Source organism: Selaginella moellendorffii, unplaced genomic scaffold (assembly GCF_000143415.4).
Source record: "Selaginella moellendorffii unplaced genomic scaffold, v1.0 SELMOscaffold_90, whole genome shotgun sequence".
Classification (NCBI taxonomy): domain Eukaryota; kingdom Viridiplantae; phylum Streptophyta; class Lycopodiopsida; order Selaginellales; family Selaginellaceae; genus Selaginella; species Selaginella moellendorffii.
The window spans coordinates 187,996-205,584 of record NW_003314351.1 but is presented as its reverse complement, the minus strand read 5'-3'; the positions used below and the strand labels follow the sequence as shown (position 1 = coordinate 205,584).

At 40.7% G+C, this 17,589-nt stretch overlaps 5 protein-coding genes across 7 annotated transcripts; 2 read left to right on the top strand and 3 right to left on the bottom strand.

Moving 5' to 3' along the window:
• The first annotated feature begins 380 nt into the window (after positions 1 to 380).
• Positions 381 to 2,427, top strand: LOC9639315. Of its 2 annotated transcripts, XR_002990691.1 has the most exons (6): positions 381 to 485; positions 599 to 790; positions 885 to 959; positions 1,055 to 1,195; positions 1,278 to 1,759; positions 1,838 to 2,427. XR_002990691.1 is itself a non-coding variant. In XM_002988698.2 (5 exons), the coding sequence occupies exons 1-5, from the start codon at positions 483 to 485 to the stop codon at positions 1,647 to 1,649; spliced, it is 783 nt and encodes a 260-aa protein (XP_002988744.1). In that variant the 5' UTR covers positions 381 to 482; the 3' UTR covers positions 1,650 to 2,427. The 2 variants fall into 2 exon arrangements, 1 of the variants encoding a protein (XP_002988744.1); XM_002988698.2 differs by having other exon boundaries at positions 1,278 to 2,427.
• Positions 2,428 to 2,924: 497 nt separating this feature from the next.
• On the top strand, positions 2,925 to 3,641 carry LOC9638918. The gene is made up of 5 exons (XM_002988697.2): positions 2,925 to 3,012; positions 3,075 to 3,199; positions 3,263 to 3,344; positions 3,396 to 3,471; positions 3,522 to 3,641. Exons 1-5 carry the CDS (start codon positions 2,929 to 2,931, stop codon positions 3,554 to 3,556), a joined length of 402 nt encoding a protein of 133 aa, XP_002988743.2. The 5' UTR covers positions 2,925 to 2,928; the 3' UTR covers positions 3,557 to 3,641.
• A 7,913-nt stretch (positions 3,642 to 11,554) lies between these two features.
• LOC9638917 (flavonoid 3'-monooxygenase) lies at positions 11,555 to 13,417 on the bottom strand. The gene is made up of 2 exons (XM_002988620.2): positions 12,289 to 13,417; positions 11,555 to 12,232 (listed from the first exon to the last, which is right to left on the bottom strand). The coding sequence occupies exons 1-2, from the start codon at positions 13,159 to 13,161 to the stop codon at positions 11,600 to 11,602; spliced, it is 1,506 nt and encodes a 501-aa protein (XP_002988666.1). The 5' UTR covers positions 13,162 to 13,417; the 3' UTR covers positions 11,555 to 11,599.
• A 47-nt stretch (positions 13,418 to 13,464) lies between these two features.
• On the bottom strand, positions 13,465 to 15,296 carry LOC9639314 (auxin transporter-like protein 3). 2 transcript variants are annotated; one of them, XM_024662562.1, is made up of 7 exons: positions 15,076 to 15,296; positions 14,837 to 15,028; positions 14,670 to 14,782; positions 14,433 to 14,616; positions 14,293 to 14,387; positions 14,024 to 14,231; positions 13,465 to 13,967 (listed from the first exon to the last, which is right to left on the bottom strand). In XM_024662562.1, the coding sequence occupies exons 1-7, from the start codon at positions 15,169 to 15,171 to the stop codon at positions 13,539 to 13,541; spliced, it is 1,317 nt and encodes a 438-aa protein (XP_024518330.1). In that variant the 5' UTR covers positions 15,172 to 15,296; the 3' UTR covers positions 13,465 to 13,538. The 2 variants fall into 2 exon arrangements, with proteins under 2 accessions (XP_024518330.1, XP_024518332.1); XM_024662564.1 differs by having other exon boundaries at positions 14,837 to 14,947.
• Positions 15,297 to 15,561: 265 nt separating this feature from the next.
• LOC112341813 (phosphorylated adapter RNA export protein-like) lies at positions 15,562 to 17,429 on the bottom strand. The gene is made up of 7 exons (XM_024662568.1): positions 17,141 to 17,429; positions 16,955 to 17,076; positions 16,662 to 16,899; positions 16,407 to 16,530; positions 16,235 to 16,340; positions 16,013 to 16,150; positions 15,562 to 15,957 (listed from the first exon to the last, which is right to left on the bottom strand). Exons 3-7 carry the CDS (start codon positions 16,738 to 16,740, stop codon positions 15,697 to 15,699), a joined length of 708 nt encoding a protein of 235 aa, XP_024518336.1. The 5' UTR covers positions 16,741 to 16,899; positions 16,955 to 17,076; positions 17,141 to 17,429; the 3' UTR covers positions 15,562 to 15,696.
• Positions 17,430 to 17,589: the final 160 nt, after the last annotated feature.

Below are 17,589 nucleotides of genomic sequence, written 5' to 3'. Positions count from 1 at the left end.
CCGAATGGGCCACTGACCACCGCGCTCCGTACGCTTTCCGGCGCTGCGGGGGTCGACGTCCCATCACCGCCAAACCGACGGCCACGATCCGCCGACCGTCCCCCCTGGCCGTCCGATCGGAATCGGACGGTTTTGAATTCTCCCGCCTCTTTTCACGTGTCAGTGCGCTGAGCCATCGGCAGCCGTCCGTCCTTCCCGCTCCAACCATCGCGATCGTTTGGAGTCTCCGCCGTCCGATCTGTATCGACGGCCCAGATCCGCTCTCAGCGCCGCACGCGAGCGGCTCACTGTCGTTGGATGATACTGCCGACGGCTGGGATAATTCGCGGTCTCTCCTTTATATACATTTGGAGGGGTCCTAGCTGTTGCTTGCATTCTTTGATGCTGTGCTTCCTCTTCTCTGGAGGGGTGTTTAGGTGTTCTTTCCACTAGCGAGATCGATCTTCCGGTTCTAGGGGGGATTTTCCACTGCCAGCATCGCCATGGTTCGTGATCTCCCATCGAATTGCCTGCTCGCGCTGTTCTTGCTGGCAAAGATCGACATTTCTTGGATTCCGGGCGCTGAATTCTCCCAATTTCGTGTGCTTTCTCGTCGCAGGTGGGCTACGCGCTGGAATCGGCGCCTCGGAAGCCCGTCTGGCTCGAGGCATTGCTGAGCGAGAAATTCTTCGGCTGCTGCTCGACGCACGCGACAGTGAAAAAGAACGAGCGGAATATCTTCTGCGTGGATTGCAATGGCAGCATTTGCCAGCACTGCCTGAGCAGTCACAGCGGCCATCGGCTCGTCCAGGTGATTGAAATCCCGCAGTCCTTGCGGGAATTGTGCTCCAATTCTCGCGATTCTCGCCGGAATCGCCCTCTCATCGTGAATTTCGCTTGCGCAGGTCCGGAGATATGTGTATCACGATGTGATCCGGCTCCATGACATGCAAAAACTGGTGGATTGCTCGCAAGTCCAGGTAAGAACCCGATTAGGATTTTAGCCAATCCTTCTAAAACCCCAAATTTAGGCTCTAACGCTGCGATGGGATGGATGTTTTTTTTCTTTCATCAGACATACATTATCAACAGCGCAAGAGTAGTGTTCCTGAATCAAAGGCCTCAGCCAAGGCCCTCCAAAGGACTTTCGAATTCTTGCGACACTTGCGAGAGGAGCTTGCAAGAGTCATACCGATACTGCTCAATTGCCTGCAAGGTGAGTGAGTGAGTGATTGATTGATTGACCACCTTTTGATTTTCATGCATCTTCCATTTAAACTTTTCTTCTGGTTTGACAGGTTGATGCCGTGGGTAACAACCAAGTGGAGTTAGATTCTCTTGTACCTCGTCGGGTGGCCTCCTCTTCATCGACGGATGGCGGATTCAGTTCCTCTCCGGAAGATGAAACACTCAAGGTGGACAAACTGGAACTCGACGACGAATTGTCGCCAAACTCGGACGATTGCCAGTCGCAGGCATCGTCAGGCTGCAGCGGGAACAAGAACGAGGCACAGTGCGACGATCACATCGTTACCTCGGTGATGATGATCCCACCACCGAAGCGGATTCGCAGCAATCGATATCCAGGGCAGTGCTCGCCAAAGTCGGTCATCATCCCGCATTGCTCCAGCAGGAGGAAGAGCACACCGCATCGGTCTCCGATCTTTTAGAGCTCCAGGAGGGAAGAAGAAGAGGAAGAAGAGGAACTTAGCAAGAAGAATTCGAGCAGCAAGACAAGACGAGCGAGGAAGAAGACGACGAAGAAAAGAAGGCGTCAGAGGTCGGGAAAGCTTTTTCTTTTTCTTTCTCCATGCTTTCTTATCAAATCCTTGTTAACTTGTGGCGCAAGCGTTCCTAGATTTGGGAGTTTTGTAAGCGGTCAGAGGCCTCCCTACCTCTCTCGTCGTCTCGTCGCGTCCTCGCCTGCGAGATAACAAAAATTGAAGAAGGCCGCCGCGGACGTTTCACAAAGGTGGCTGGGCTTTGGACTTGGTCGACAAAGTTGGGCCTCGCCTCTCCTTTTCTAGAATGCGGGTAAGGGGCTTTAATTTATTTCTTTTTAACTCGGTGGAGAGCTACGACTGCTAGTGCTGCTGCCAGAGAAGAGATTGAGGCAATCAAAGCAAGCAAGCAAGCGATCAGAAAGAATTAAAGAGGCCCCGCGCCAATCAGGAACTTTGGAAGATTTTGCGCGAGAGCTTCTTTGTCGCCGCTCGTGAGAGATTTCCAGGGAAGAAAATTCAGCTCCAGCAGCGCGGATTTAAGCGCGCAGCGTCGCGGCCATTAAAATCGCCCCGCTATTGGCGATCTTTCCCCGGCTTCCCTGTTTCTATTCCAGATTTTTTTGTTTTTTCTCTCCTGGGCGTTGAAGTTGGAGAGACCTGTAACGCATTTCGCGCACCACAAAACTTTGTATAAAGGGGAAAAGAAAATTGGTTTTTTCTTAAACGGCCAGTCACGTGTTCGAATCCCGCCCGCAAATCCAAAATGCCGCATACGTGGTTTAGTTTCAAGCAAACGTAGGTGTGTATAGTTGAAGTTTAATACACCAAGCACGATGGGGTGATAGATTTCATGGTTGGAAATAACAAAGCTTTTCTCTTTGATACAGAAGGTGTGCTTGACAATCTCGACTATTATCAGCACAAGATCATGATATCCATTCAGATACTATTTGCTGGGAAATAATTGAGGTGCTGTCAGCTCACGTTTTAACCGTTTACAAACACTTTATCTCAAAAGAAATTTAACTTTGTAAGGAGCACAAGTTTGATCTTGCGATCGAACATTACAGACACGAACTATGATAAGAAGAAAATTTTGAAACCAAAAAGTGTCACTGACTCAATGACAGCTGTGATGGTAACTTGGCATGCACTTTGCCGCGTGTCCCGTAAATCTCCTTTTTAAAATTCCACAACACTTAGGTCAAGAAAAATCAAAATTAAAATGGCGCCAATAGCAGGGGTTTGCTTGCAGCACATCGCGAGGGAGGCGGATGATCCACACGCCATGGCGCTCTTCTACCAAGAGGTGGGCGATCGGCCTGGATTATGGGATTTCAGCTCAGATTTGGGGGATTGTCTCGCTCGCAGGTTCTAGGGTTCCATCGGTTGGAGACTCCGAATTTTGGCGCCATGACCGTGATTTGGATGTCGCTGCCACCGTCGCATTCGCTGCATTTGATCGGTCGTGAATCCAAGCGCTCTACAACCTCGAGGTAGAAGAACTTTTTCTTTTTTCCTTTTGCTCCTAGCTTTTCCTACCTCGATTTGCTACACAGGAAAGATCCAAGTGTGCTTCCCAAAAGCGATCACTTAGCATTTCGTGTCGAAAATTACAATACCGCAGTCCAGCTTATAAAGGTTTTCCTTTCTTCTTGGTTTTACGATCCACTAAGATTTTTGTCGTAACAGGACAGGGGTATCGAGATCTTCGAAAAGACGCAACAAGACGGGAAGATCAAACAAGCTTTTTTCTATGATCCGGAGGGTATGTAAGGAAACAATTAAAATTGGTTTGTTCACCTTTCTTGTGCCCAGGAAACGGAATTGAAATAGGAAATTGGCCAGCTTAGCAAATGTGTTTTCCAGAATGATATTCTCTTTTAATTAGTTTGTAATCAGGGTTTATCGTTATAAAAAAATGTGATGTTGGAGTAAGATTTCTGAGATAAGGAGGACCAATTGCCCAACCAGCATTTCAGTAAGTTTTCCTTATGGAGATTGTTGTATAGTTGTATACTCTCAAACACCGATTTGATCGACCTGAAAGAGAGGTGTGCTTGTCATAAAAAACTAGCATCTCATCCAGGCATCATGCTATATGCTTTAGCAATCCATGTTAAAAAAGAAGTGAACATCATGATCTTGTTGTCTTGATTAAGCAAGTCTAGCATTGTGGAAGAGATGGTCTTCTTGCAGATTGTGATCTCAAGCCTAACCAAACATTTTGGAGATGGTGGCATTAAGTTCTAGAATTCCATATCTCTATGCTTTCTATATCATACCAGCAGAATCTGCTTGCCATGGGCTTTCCAGCAGTGCATACCATGTTATATTTCCATGCTATGATCGTGGAACCATTTGGAAACCTGAAGATTTTCTTGAAAATTTCAGCATTTTGATGGAGTGAGAGATTTTACCTGGAGAAGCCAAGAGATCATAGTGGCTGCAAACTACCATGGTAAATGGTCTCATACCTCTAGGTGCATTGCAATACCCTCCAAAAATATGTATTATTTGTAGACAACTGACATAGTAATGCACATATCCTTTATTATATGCATCTATAACACCATTCTACCTCACTATCTTGTTTTCCAAAGCATGCTAAAGGGGTGTTTTATACGACCACATATACCATTTTCAACTTTTCCATAGCCGAAAAAGTATTTGACCTAAGTTTAGACTTATAATTTGGAGCTTATGTAAGCCCTTATGACCTTTATAAATAGTTGAGTCTGGTCTTTACCTTGACTCAAGCTACTTATACATTTTTTTAACCCATCATAAAGGGTGGTGTTGTATCTAAGTATCTAAGTATCTAAACAATATATAAATGAATGAATTTTTCACATGGTGCAAAATTACAAGTGAATAAAGTGCTAGTTGTCCTTCTTTATGGCCACAAGTGCATTCTTTTCTACCCATTAAAATCAAGTGGCACTATTTAGTGGCTTGGTTTCTTAAATAATGAAGAAGAGTATAAATTTTAATCTACCACTACTTGATGCACAGAAAGACATCAATTATACTTATAATGATGTTATTATATACTTTCCCATTGGTTTAGGGGCATAAATTTAGTGACATGTAGCCACTAAGAAAAGCTAGTAAATGGTCTAAGCCTTCAACATGTTTGGCAAAATTGAGTGATTGCAAAAGAAGCATTAAGGACTTAGGATGAAGAGTCTACTTAAAATGTTTAGCAACAACCTGGAATAGGCTAAGAATGAAGGGCCTTACTTCAAACATAAGACAAATAAGTGCTTAATTAATAAATGACAAATGACGGGGAAAAAGGAAATGGCTTGGATGAAGTTGTTTTTCCATGAAAAACCTTAGAAATCCTAAGATTAATTCAAAAACAAAGACAATTCACTTCTTAGAACAAAAATAAATAAATTAGAGTAACCTTTATCTGGCATTGCATTAGTGCTCCACTTTGCACATGGTCTGACCAAATATAATATTGTGTTTATAGTCCACTTGTACATGGAGAAGTATGGGACTTGAATAGTTAATTTCTAATTTTTCTGGAGAAAAATGTAAATTCTAGAGATTGTATGGTTTTATGAACTATATCCATCATCCAGTAGCAAAAGCAAAATAAAAAGTTCACTTATAAAAATTTTTAAGGAAAAAATATACTTTATCCTTATTTTTTTTATTCCAAGCTCACAACAACTATAGTATGGCAACTTAGCTACCGTGGCATACATAGAAGTCAAAGAAAAATAATAAAAGCATAAAAAAGTATACCTTATACTTGAGAGTCTAGTAACTCTATAAAATGCTATGGTTTAACTAACATACCTATACATTGTTAATGTTATATATGCTAGAAGAATTGAATGTCTTATGGGTTTAGCAAGGCTATTGTGGTTTTTCTTAAAACATGTTTTTGTGAGCCATGATTTGAGCTCAATAATTAGTAATTTCTAATATGTTTTTTAGAGTAAAAACATTCATGATGAATTTAAGTTTATGCAAAGCATCAATTTTAAAAATCTTTAAAAAGTGGATTTTTTGTTTGTTTTAGAAAACCTGAAGAGGTGTAAGGAATATGCATAGAGTCAAGCATATTCTACAATATTCTTTAATTTGATGGTAGTGATTTTCTACTTTTAATCTTTTCTATAATTTTTTGGTAATCAAGGTTTAATATTAATATTCATATTTATCACTAATACAAACCATGAAGTGTTAAAAAGTAAATTTCACCAAAATTTCATCCTTGCTACACACTAAGAAACATTTGGAAAGACCACTCACTCATTCAGACAGTTTTGTGCATTATAGTTTTAGACCCTTTTCACCAAGGAGTCTCTAGATAGAATGGATAAATATAATAGGAACAAAACTTATATCTGGACTTTGGCCTTATGACCTTGACAAAGAATTAGGGTGTTCATTGGGAATCTACAATAGTTTTAGCTATGCCTAGTTTAAGAAGAGAATAATTGGCAATGATGCTTCACAATAAGTGTGACAACATTAGGTTATCTTGGATTAACTGATAAAAAATATTCTAAATACCAATCTAAAAAGGAAATTATATTACAGAGAAAAATATTTATGAAAGTACAATATTTAAGTTTTTTACTCTTAGATTAATAATTCTTATTATAATTATAGTAACAAAGTTGCTAAAATATAGAAAACTAGTGTCTGGAATAAATCCAATCTGACAGTTACTAATTCTTCAAAATGAAGTATACATAAGCAAAAAAGAAAGGAAAAAAGTCTAAATACATAGATGCTAATGCCTCTACCATAGTGAATTGGATTTGAACCCAAGCTTTAAAGGATAAAAGCCTTTGCCTCAAAACAGGGTTGGTAGGTAAGAGATCCAAAAAACATGATCATATAAGAATTAGGGTGAAAACAAATGGAGTCACCTACATACCTACTCAATCCCTTGAATTGGCATTGCTATAACTTCCAAGAGTAGTTTCTTCCATTTGCAAGAGATACCTCACAAATTTGGTAATAATGTCAACATTAGAGAGGAGAACTGGAAGATCCTTATCTCACTAGGGAATGGCTGGAAGTTGCTTGCAGAGGTGGTCATATGCCCCACAGTCATATAGGACATAGAAAACATCCTCAACCTGTGCAAACTACAAACTTGACAGAGACAAAGGTGGTAAGGGATGCTAGATCTGACTCATAAGCCTATCTCAATATCGAGATGGTGATTACCACATCTATAAGTGGCAAGCTTGTAATGAGTTCATGGTGGGGCATGAGGTAAACATGTAGATTCATGCCTAGTGGATTGATTGTTGTGTAGTAAATGATATACTTGATTGCCCCAACTATTCCTATCAATAATCAATTCTCCAAAGCCCGTGACATCCACCAGTCAAGCGGATCCTCAAGTACCAACTCAAGGTCAAGGTCAAGCTTGGTCGTCCATCTCTTGAGTTCTACACCAACCTCCATCCTATTCGAACATAAGGTTGATGGAGTCATCAATGGCTCACATCTAGAGCTTTGTTTGCAGAATGCAAAGCAGACACTAGGTTTATATAGTTAATTGTTTGTTTCCTTGTGAGTAGCTCCAAGGGCCATAGACTGGACTCAAGTAGGACAATCAGGTATAACACATCCCTTGTATGGAGCTCCATAGAAATGAAATGGTATTGGAGTTCCTCCACTTGATCCTAAAGATTCCTAGAGCCGTGACCTTTGCAATACACAAAGAAACTATGGATACCTTGTCTATAAAGAATTGCTACTTTGCACTCCAATTTGTGACAAGAGCATTGGTACCATCTGATTGGAGTGCAAAGGCCATCACAATATGATTTATATGAAGAAAATACCCAAATATTTGTAATTGTCTACTATCTGAAGTGCAATGCCACAATGATAGATATCCTATCTTGCACTTGTCCCAACACCAACTGCATCTTGGTGAGATTAACTTCCATACCAATGGCATCACAAAATTCACTTAATGCATCAAGTGTGATCTACATTTGGCAGACCATTACTAGGATGCTGCCCTCCAACATTGCATTGCCAAGTTAGAGAAGAATTGCAATGAGCAATACCATCCATGGAGGAGACAAAAATTAAATGGATATATTGCTTATATTGCAAAGCTACCAATAGAAAGCATAGTGAGAAATTTGATTAATAAGTTAAACAATTAAACAATTGATACACATGGATTAAATTGAATTTGGATGTTTTTAGTTTGTGCTCTTGGGCAAAGCCATACAACAAACCTTATCTAGCAAGCGATAGATAGATAGGAAACTTTTGAGGGGCAAGATTGGCAAAGTATCTCTTCCATCCTCTAAAGGTCTTGAGGTAATAAGTCTTATGATTTTTCTCACACAATATTCTTTATTTACATTTAAGGGGGAAACTTCTCTAGATATCTAAGCATGCAACAATATTTAGCACATGCCTTATATTGGATTCTTTACAAAACCCTTCAGGACACCTAAATTGGGATGGAGAGGATGATTTACAATCTTAATATTTTATTTTTGTTGGGTTCCATACCTTTATAAGTAAAAATATTGTTAAATTTTTATTGAGAGTTTCTAGAGCTATGGAGAAACATTTTTTACAAACATACCTATTTTTTATTAAAGAAAGAACTTGTAAGAACTTTCAAAACTAAATTATATAGCATTTTTAGATAATCATTTTAGTGCAGAGATGGATCATTCAGTTTGCTTCAACATACATGTTTTATAGGTAGATAGGACATGATCAGTTGGCCTTTGAGTGCATCAAAAGAGATCAAAACAATGATGATTAATTTTAGCATCTGTAAAAAACAACAAGCATGAGTAATGTGCCACTATACTGCTAAACTTATGCACTTTACTCAAAAGCTAGTGACATCCACTTGGTGCATAAAGAAGCTAATACCACTTTAGACTTTAGAAATTAATAAAACCTATACCAATATATTCCATTTGTTTGTTACAACATGTACTTTAAAAGTACTTTGTCTATCTATAACATTAATCCATGGAGCTCAAACATTATGGAGTAAGTAGTATACATTCTCCTTCAAGAAATGTCAAATACATCACCCCTTGACCACCTTCATTTTTGTCCAATTCACCTTCACCACTTCTTATATCCACTTCATACTCAAAATCTCTAGAAACTTTGTAGAAGATGAGCTTGCCCTTGAGCTAAATACAATTGTTTTGTCCAGTTTGAGCAAATTTATCAAAATTCTATTGGCTATATATGTCGTAAATGTGATTGTAAGTTTTGAAAGTTACTTGCTAATAAATCCTTTTAGATATTCTTTTATTATTGCCATAACAACAAGAGATTGGTATTACTAAACCCTTTATCAATTTCTATTGTGCTAATGGAGTTAACTATTAGATAAATAGAAGGATAGAATTTCTAAGTGTTATTAGTTAAACATACTTAGCTTAGTTAGGAGTTCCTATCTTATTTTGTCTTGCATTATTTAATGACAAAAACCCTTATGTATTGAGATTAGTCTCTCAATATTGCTATATGATAACTTACCATTTCCATCTTGCTATCATGCTCTATATGTTAGTTTTATTTGGTCTTATTGGTTATTTATGAAAAGTGTCTAAATTTGTTAGTAAGACATATCTATATAGTGTAGAGATTGTCTACATTTATATATGCTCCCACGTTTAGATTTAAAATCTAACATCATTCCATATTTAATAAACTTTCATGATTGTCGTAAAGACTAATTCCTAGGACTAAGATGAAAGCCCAAAGCATGTGTTTATATGAGTAAGTGGGTTTTAAATGTATAATAGGGATAGTGGGTAGGTTTAGTATGGCCAACCAATCTAAAACATTGTCTACCTCTTTGTTAAGTGTATTTATTTTTGTTTTATATTTAACTTGGGTTTAAGTTCACAATCCATACCATGCTAGCTAATGGAGTATTCATATCCTCACATTAAGCCACCAATATGCTAAATAACATTAAACTTTATTTACCTCCATTTTATATGTTAATTTTAACATTAGGATGTTAGATATTCTAAAACTATTCTAATATCAATTTATGCCTTTGTTCCTTAATTGTATACTCAAAAGTTGCTCCGCACTCTAGTTTTTTTACTCCTTAGGTATATACTTGAGAGCTTGGCTGTATCCCTTCATTTAGTGGCCCAAGACACTAAAGCTCAAGTCTTGCTCAATTGCCCTTGGCACATGTGCTCAAGGGTTAGGTTCCACTTTGTGGTTATTTTATTGAAAACCACATATACTACATTATGCTTTTATGAACCATGTTATCTTATATAGCCTTCTATCCAAAAAAAAGAAAAGGTGAAAAAAATGCTAGCTTCTTTCATTCTCCACTACCATTTACTATAATGAACTTTGTTTCATTTATAATAGAGCAAGGGTCAAATACACAATTCAACACCCCCTTTTATTTATGGTGGCCCCTTTACTTATTTGGACTTGCATTCCTTGTAAATCAACTTAATGACTTAGGATATATTTTAGTATATTACTTTCAATTATTTAGTATCTAAAAGTATAAAATATATACTTTTTATTCTCCTTGTATAGCTTAATATGACTAAGGTAATACTAAAGAGAATGAATAAAAGAAAAAATATAAAACACAATAAATAAAAACCTTAGATTATATATTTATAAATTACAACTATGCATCCTTGTTGCAAATATGATTGTAGGTATCTAAAGTTACTTGCTAACAAGTCCTTTCAAATATTTTTTCTTTACTGTTATGATGGTAAAAAGTTAGTATTACTAGACCCTTTTTCAATCTTTACCCAAGTTAATTGAGAAATTGGTCTTTGTGTGTGCACTTAGTTAGATAAGAATAGAGAAGGAATTCTTAAATGTTATTAATCAAACAAACTTGACATGGTTAGAGAAATTCATTTGTTAATTTGTACTTGCTAGTGTTGGGAACCCCTGCAATATTAAATTTAATCCCTCAATACTTACTAGGTGATAATTTACCATGTTTACCAAAACACTTTCATTATCATGCTTCATATGAGTTAATTCCATTTAGTCCCATTAGCTATTTATAAAAAGTGTTTAGATTTGTTAATTTGGTATATTTACAAAATGTAGGGATTGTTCTGAACACAATGGTACTATTTTCATGTCCAAATTCGCAATCTAACATCATTCTATATTTAATAGCTCTTGTCATTTTGCTCCTTGGGTTATATGCTCAAGAATCATCTTATGTTTTGCTCCTTTCACTTCTATACTTTATGATTAAGAATTTAACTTTATCCCTTCGTTTAGTGGCTCAAAGTCTTGAAACTTAGGTTTTGCTTCATTGTCCTTAGACACATGGCATGTGGCACATGGCACATGAAGGGTTAAAATTCCACTTTATAATTATAACATCATAAGGTAAAAAATGAAAACCACATATGCTACAATCCTAAAGTTAGTTGTTAAGCATTTCACTTAGCAATGCTAGGTATGATTGAGCATGATGCAAAGCGCTAAGCCATGGAAGGAGCAAGGAGTGGCAAGGGGATAACCACTTAAGAGAGACAAGTGTTGGATTGTGCATTTGTTCCCTTAGCTACACTTGGACCATAAACTATTATCTATAGCACATGTGAAACGGTCAGATCCATGCAAACTAAAATCAAACACAGAATGTTGATTGAAACTCAATTCAGAGCTCAGGTTTCTTCAAAAATAATCACTTTATGTCCAAAAGCTGGCTACCTCCTTTGTCCACCATAGTTAAGGACTTCAGAACTTTCAACTTGCACATTGACAAGGAGCTGGGCACAACTCATGGACTATGGATTCACATAGAGTTCATGAATCCAAAATTCATATTAGCAATTAATATTGTATTTGTATTTTATGAATTGTGTTATAACAGAATATTCATTCCACATGTTTTCTTACTCATCCCCACAGACAATTGTATCAATTTTGCAGAGAGGGATGGCTTCCAGCTTCTTTGCTAAGGTCACAGTGAGTCCATACTTCTCGTTGCTTGTGTCAACATGCACCACTTCAGCAGGCAGTGTCCAGTGAAAAGCATGTACCAAGTTGGCCAGCGCCAAGTGAAGTATGGAGAACGCTATAGATATTCCAGGACAGGCTCTGCTTCCTGCTCCAAATGGAATAACGTCCAAATTGTTGCCACCAACATCAAAGCAGCTGTAATCCAAGAACCTCTCAGGTTTGAACTTAAGGGGCTCCTTCCAAACTTTCGGGTCTCTTCCAATTGCGTATGCATTCACCATTAACGTAGTAGCTTCCGGGATTTTGTATCCCATCACTTCGCAAGTTTTGGAGCATTCTCGAGGTAAGAGCAAAGGTCCTGGTGGATGGAGTCTGAGTGATTCTTTAACAATCGCTTGCAGATAGGGAAGCTTGCTAATGTCCCTCTCTTCCACCATTCTGTTGGAGCCAACGACACTAGCAATCTCATCCTGGACCATGGACATGCAGGCTGGATGATTTATAAGCTCGGCCAAAGTCCATTCCAGCGACACGGATGAGGTATCAGTTGCAGCTTGAAGCAAGTTCTGTTAAACACTGACCAAGTTTAAAACCAGATGAATAACAGCTATATACGACTTACGATCATCAAGCCCCTGATAGTGTTCCGTTGAAGAACATCCTCGGTGCTCCTGAGCTTCAGCAGCAACCCAAGAAAGTCATCCGAACATGTTGGCGATCTGAGCTCGTGTTCCGTGATAATCTTGTCCACAAATTGACGGCTTCTAACAGACAGAGTCTTGATCCGGTCATCTTGATTCATATTCAACCACTTGACGAAGCTGTATGGTAAATAGTCACTGACGGGAAATGCACCGGCCAAGCTGAACGACTCCTCCATAAGGTATATAAACTCTTCTGCTTCTTTAGAATCAGCAGTATCACCTTCAAAATAGCGCTTGCTCATAAGCATTCTTGTGATGATATTGAAGGTCAGATGCTTGAACTTGGTGCGAAGATCCAATGCCGAGTTTGGAGACGCTTCACCAAACGCCTGAATTGCTCTCACCAGGCTCCTCACCTCACTCATCCTCACATCTGCGAAGTTCCTGGCTGTGAAAAGCTTGGTAGTGCAAAGTCTACGGAGCTGCTTCCAGCGCATACCATATGGAGCAAACACCATATCTTCCCCGTCGAAACCAAGCAGCAACCGACCAGCTGATAAGAACCTTGGCCTCGACGTGAAAACTTTATCTTGCACCTTGAGGAACTCCACTGCCGACTGGCTACTCGAGACCACCACAATCGGAACCACACCAAATCGCAGAAACATAACTGGACCATACTTCTCCGCAAGAGCTTTCAGCACGACATGAGGGTGGCCTTTTAACAGCAAGTGCAGATGCCCGACAAATGGTATAGCCAGCGGGCCTGGAGGCAGAATGTTATTCCTGTTCCTCGTCCGCAGGAAGAAGCCGAAAGTGATCACAACCAGCAGCAGTAGAAACACTTCCATGATACAGGCATAGAAAGATCAGGTGGGTGAAGAAGAACCGATTATATAAAAGCCTGATCCGTGATGACTACGGCATTGGAAATTTGGTAGCTGTCGCTGTCATCTCGACCTGACTTACCAAGGTAGTCAAAGTCTTTCTCGTCGCTTCGTCTACAGGCTCTCGAGCCGGTTCTTCACATTCTGAAAGTAATTCGAAACATTGACTAACTGGCGACGATGCCAAGGCTTGGCCGATGTTGGACGCGCATTGTTGAACGGTAGTGATTTTTATTTGAAGTCATTTCACTCTGAAGGGGGCCCAGAAACTTTGAAACGGCGTGTTAGTGGAAGCTGCTGAAAGATGGTTCCGAGTCGACTGTTCACCATGTTGGTTCAACTCAGCAGTTGTAGCACTTTGCAAATAAGCGCAAGTCGTCTTTAAGGCTGAGAAGGCTAACCATATCACCCCATAGTGCCAGCCCGCATTCCACAATAACAACCCACAGTATGACCCCAAGATTCAAACTGAAATCTGTCACCCAGCCAAAAGTTGAGAGTGACTTCGACTGTTGCTGCACAGTACGTGACCAGAACACCAGGTTGTAAGCTGCGCAAGGAATCACGTAGAAGTTCCATATAATGAAAGTGGCGTCCAAAATTTTGCTGATGATCCCAAAGAACGGAAATGCCAAAGCGGTCAGCCAGAAGGCCAGGAATACTGGGACTCGGGATAATATCTTCTTGCCATAGCTCGGTGAGTCGTGCACACGCAGTAGCTTCTCCCACATTGCATACACGGCAAGGGAGTACATTCCAAAGTTGATAAACTGCAGATTCTGTGGTAAATTGCAAGAACATATATGGACATACTGAACGGTCGTACCAGGTGCACCAGCAAGAGAATTATGGCAGTATCACGGAACTTGGAACTCGGAAGCAAAGACAGGGCATTGGGGTGCTTGAGGAGGATGTCCCCAAATCTGCGGTTCATACTGATGGTTGGAATCATGGTGACCAAGAGAATGTAGATCACCGAATAGGCATTGGCCATCGAAAACTCTTGAGGCTTCCACATTGCATCCATAATTTCTCTGCCATTCCCCCGAAATTAATTAAGAAAATCTAGCGAGTAGATCAAGAAAAATCTCTTACACAGGGACAACAACATGTCCAAGGATTGTCAAGCCGGAGAGACCAGTGAAATACTCCTCGTAGCTGTGAGGCGTTGTGTATTTTACACCTGCAACCTACAATTCCACTGATTATATTGTTGAAATCAATGTATTTCTTGCCTTTTCATGAGCTAGAGTCGCTACTACCAAATATCCAGCAACGTAAGTGGTTGTAATGACGCCAAGGAAAGACCAGATCCTATAGTTGTGAGCATTTGGAATAAAGATTGTCAGAGAGAAAACCGCAGTAAACACAGACGTCCAAGTCCTTTTGTCCAATGTTCTGTTGAGGTTGTAGACAATACTGCACAAGAACAAACTTCCTAATCAGTGTTTCAGAATGATAATAGATCTTACTTGCTGCAAGCAACAAGCTGGAGAGAGCATACATAGAAGACACAGACAATGTTTAAGACAAAGGAGACTGCTCTCCATCGAGGGCCGAGGTGCCCACCAATGACTTCATGAAGCTGGAAAACAAATAAGAGAATAAGTAGAACAATATCAGCGACCACTGATTCTACCTGTGTCGTTGTTGTAAACCTGGTCCTGTCTGAAGCACCTGACTGATGGTGCAATCTGTATTTCAAAAACAGAATGCCGATTACATGTTGAACCCACGCTCCCATTCCTCCCTGAAACAGTTGATAAACGATGGCAGAGGGTAGCCCCATTTGTGTAGTTGATTGCGGCATCGTGAGTAGCCGTGAAGCCATCTACGAATCATGAAATTATACAATGGGAAAGAACGGAGATTGCGAACCTTGGCCGATGAAATGTTTAACCAGGCATCGAATGTGGAGCCTCCATGCCATAAGACTCGAAGCAGGAAATCATGCCAAGGATGTCTGCTGCCCATTGGAAATTCTTATTTTGCATATCCCCTCCAAGAACAATCGCTCAATTGCTCTAGGCGCTCAACTCAACGCTGAAGGGAAACCAATTTCCTGCTCATCGAAGTTACAGACGCTGCCAAATACTCAGTCATAAGAGCATTGTCGTCTACAGCTCTAGAGCATCATCGAAGTGAGAACGTACTTCTTCTTTTCTTATTTTTTTGCAGTTTTCTTCTTGTTTCCTGACATTTTTTTTGCAGGAGACGTCGTTGAATCTTCTTGAGGAACTTCCAAGAACCCCCATTCTCTTCCTGTTCCTGTTCTGCCACCAAACTCCTCTCCAGCAAGTCTACATCTCTCAAATTTCTAGAAGCTTTTTTTTTTTTTTTTTTCTTCATACAAAACTTCAGATATCCGCGTGCTATTTGAGGGAATGGAATTATTCTGTTTTCTTTTAATTTTTTTTTCTCGCTTTTGTTTTGGTTTTTTCTTCTTAGTTTATCGCTCTTTGATCCTGTTTAATCTTTAATGCGCAGTAGGATGAAAGACTAGAACAAATCACCGTAACTTACAGTGTCCCTTCCTTCGGGAGCTGGAAAACTGGGAAGTTGTTCCCCATCGTCGTCTTTCACAGCGTCAAGATCAAATACTTCACCGCTTTCGCCGCCGTCGTTTTCGTCCAGTTCACCTTCCTCTTTCTCACCACTTCCCATGTCCCCTTCGCACACTTTGCTGCGCTTCCGCCGCCCTTCGCTAGGATCGTTCTTGTCCATTTCCCTCCTGCGTTTTGCAAATTCCACTGCTTTCTTCTGCAATCGGAACTTACTCGGAAACTCTAGAAACGTTTCTAGGAGATGAGCTTACTCTTGAGCTGGAGACGATCGTCTTGTATAGCTCCGGCTCTAGCCGCAGCTTGAGCAGATTTAGCAGCACACCACCGGGTGTACGCCTTCGTGAGCCATCCTGAGTCATTTGGCCACCATTTTTCTCAATCTCATCTACCTGAAGAGAAGAAAGAAAGCCCAGTTAGTCGCTCGAGCCACAAACTCTGTCCAGAAAAGAGAAGAAGTAAAGGAAAAAGCTTGCCTCTTTCACAAGATCGTTCACCATCTTCATCCCCAGCATTTCCACTGCCATTCCGACCACGAAGAACTTCGTCTCGTTTAGATGCTTACACACTGCGTCGACATAACTGCGTGAAGAAGAAGATGAGAAACCAAAGTAGAAATCCAGGAAAGAAAGAAAAAGAACCACTTACGTTTGGAGATCGCCTTGGAAGCTCTCAGGGTCGCCGCAAGAATTTCTCCCATCGGAAGAAGAATCTCTCTGCGCCTTTCGCCGTGACTGTGCCAATCTCTTCCTCTTGCGATGCTTAGCTGCACCTGATAAACAGGGAGCATACGTGAGCTTACCATTGAAGAGCAAGAGAGAGAAGAAGAAGAGCAAAGACGATTATCCTATGGCGCACGCGAAACGGTCAGATGATCCACACAAATCAAAATCAAACGCGTACCAGCTTCGCCATCAGCTGATGTTGATCGAAGCTCCATTCCAGGCCTTGGATCGACCTCCATAGACGCACTGTCCTCCATTTCTTTTCCCCTAGCAAATTAGGGTTCATGCAAAACAAAGTTCTATCAATCAAATTTGTGGAGCTGGAGCTCCATTTGGATTGCTCATTTTTTCTAGTTTTGCTTGTAGCTTGGCAGCGAGTTGAGCAGCCTTGGCATTCTTCTTCTGCAGCTCCTTCCCTGGAAAGAAAGAAAAAACGATCTTAGATCTTCGCTTTTGCTAGAACAAACTTACTTTCTTTCCGTCTCGCTTCAGATCGAGCAAAAAACTCCGCCCACTCGTCCGAGAGCACAAACTGAGGTTCTTCCTCCTCCACATCTTCTTCTAGTTCTTCAGCGTGATTCCAGTCCTCCACCCTTCAAACCAAGCAAAAACTCGAGAACTTAAACCAATCTAGACGCAGGAAAAGAAGTAAGATACCCTTCGTGATGCTCCTGAGCAGCGGAGTGATCTTGAAAATTTGGAAGAAACGCTGGACAAGCAAGAGAATGCTGGGTGTGTGTAGAGATTCCTTGAGCAGGCTGATTGGAATTGGATGGATAGTAGTAAGGTGGAAGATAGCAAGGATAGAAGGCAAAATTCTGGGGAGCGGCAAATCCCGAATGAGAGTGAGCTGGATTGGCTCGCGCCGCAAGCGCAGCTGATGATGCTATCCCTGCCGCTGCCTCCACCGCTGCCGCGATCGTCGAGGGGATCGCGCTGTCCATCGAAGAACATAAACCCTAGAACGCTTATTTGGTTGGATTGCATTCCATCGCGGTCAGAGAACCCTAAAAGTTGACTGGCTCATTCCCGCCCAGAATGTTCCAGGGGCCCGCTGGAATGTCCAGCCTTTTCAATTACGCGCCCCATGCGATGGCATCGCTTGA

Bases quoted from the DNA above. Each gene is read 5' to 3' on its own strand.
- LOC9639315 (XM_002988698.2), top strand. The intron at 791-884 runs GTGATTGAAATC...TCGCTTGCGCAG, and splicing joins GCGGCCATCGGCTCGTCCAG to GTCCGGAGATATGTGTATCA. The intron at 1,196-1,277 runs GTGAGTGAGTGA...CTGGTTTGACAG, and splicing joins ACTGCTCAATTGCCTGCAAG to GTTGATGCCGTGGGTAACAA.
- LOC9638918 (XM_002988697.2), top strand. From the start codon at position 2,929: ATGGCGCCAATAGCAGGGGTTTGCTTGCAGCACATCGCGAGGGAGGCG. The intron at 3,200-3,262 runs GTAGAAGAACTT...TTTGCTACACAG, and splicing joins AAGCGCTCTACAACCTCGAG to GAAAGATCCAAGTGTGCTTC. The intron at 3,345-3,395 runs GTTTTCCTTTCT...TTGTCGTAACAG, and splicing joins CCGCAGTCCAGCTTATAAAG to GACAGGGGTATCGAGATCTT.
- LOC9638917 (XM_002988620.2), bottom strand. From the start codon at position 13,161: ATGGAAGTGTTTCTACTGCTGCTGGTTGTGATCACTTTCGGCTTCTTC. The intron at 12,233-12,288 runs GTAAGTCGTATA...AGTGTTTAACAG, and splicing joins CTATCAGGGGCTTGATGATC to AACTTGCTTCAAGCTGCAAC.
- LOC9639314 (XM_024662562.1), bottom strand. From the start codon at position 15,171: ATGGGCAGCAGACATCCTTGGCATGATTTCCTGCTTCGAGTCTTATGG. The intron at 15,029-15,075 runs GTTCGCAATCTC...CATGATTCGTAG, and splicing joins TAAACATTTCATCGGCCAAG to ATGGCTTCACGGCTACTCAC. The intron at 13,968-14,023 runs GTACGACCGTTC...CAGAATCTGCAG, and splicing joins TTCTCTTGCTGGTGCACCTG to TTTATCAACTTTGGAATGTA.
- LOC112341813 (XM_024662568.1), bottom strand. From the start codon at position 16,740: ATGGAGGACAGTGCGTCTATGGAGGTCGATCCAAGGCCTGGAATGGAG. The intron at 16,531-16,661 runs GTACGCGTTTGA...CCTGTTTATCAG, and splicing joins ATCAGCTGATGGCGAAGCTG to GTGCAGCTAAGCATCGCAAG. The intron at 16,341-16,406 runs GTAAGTGGTTCT...TTCTTCACGCAG, and splicing joins TTCCAAGGCGATCTCCAAAC to TTATGTCGACGCAGTGTGTA.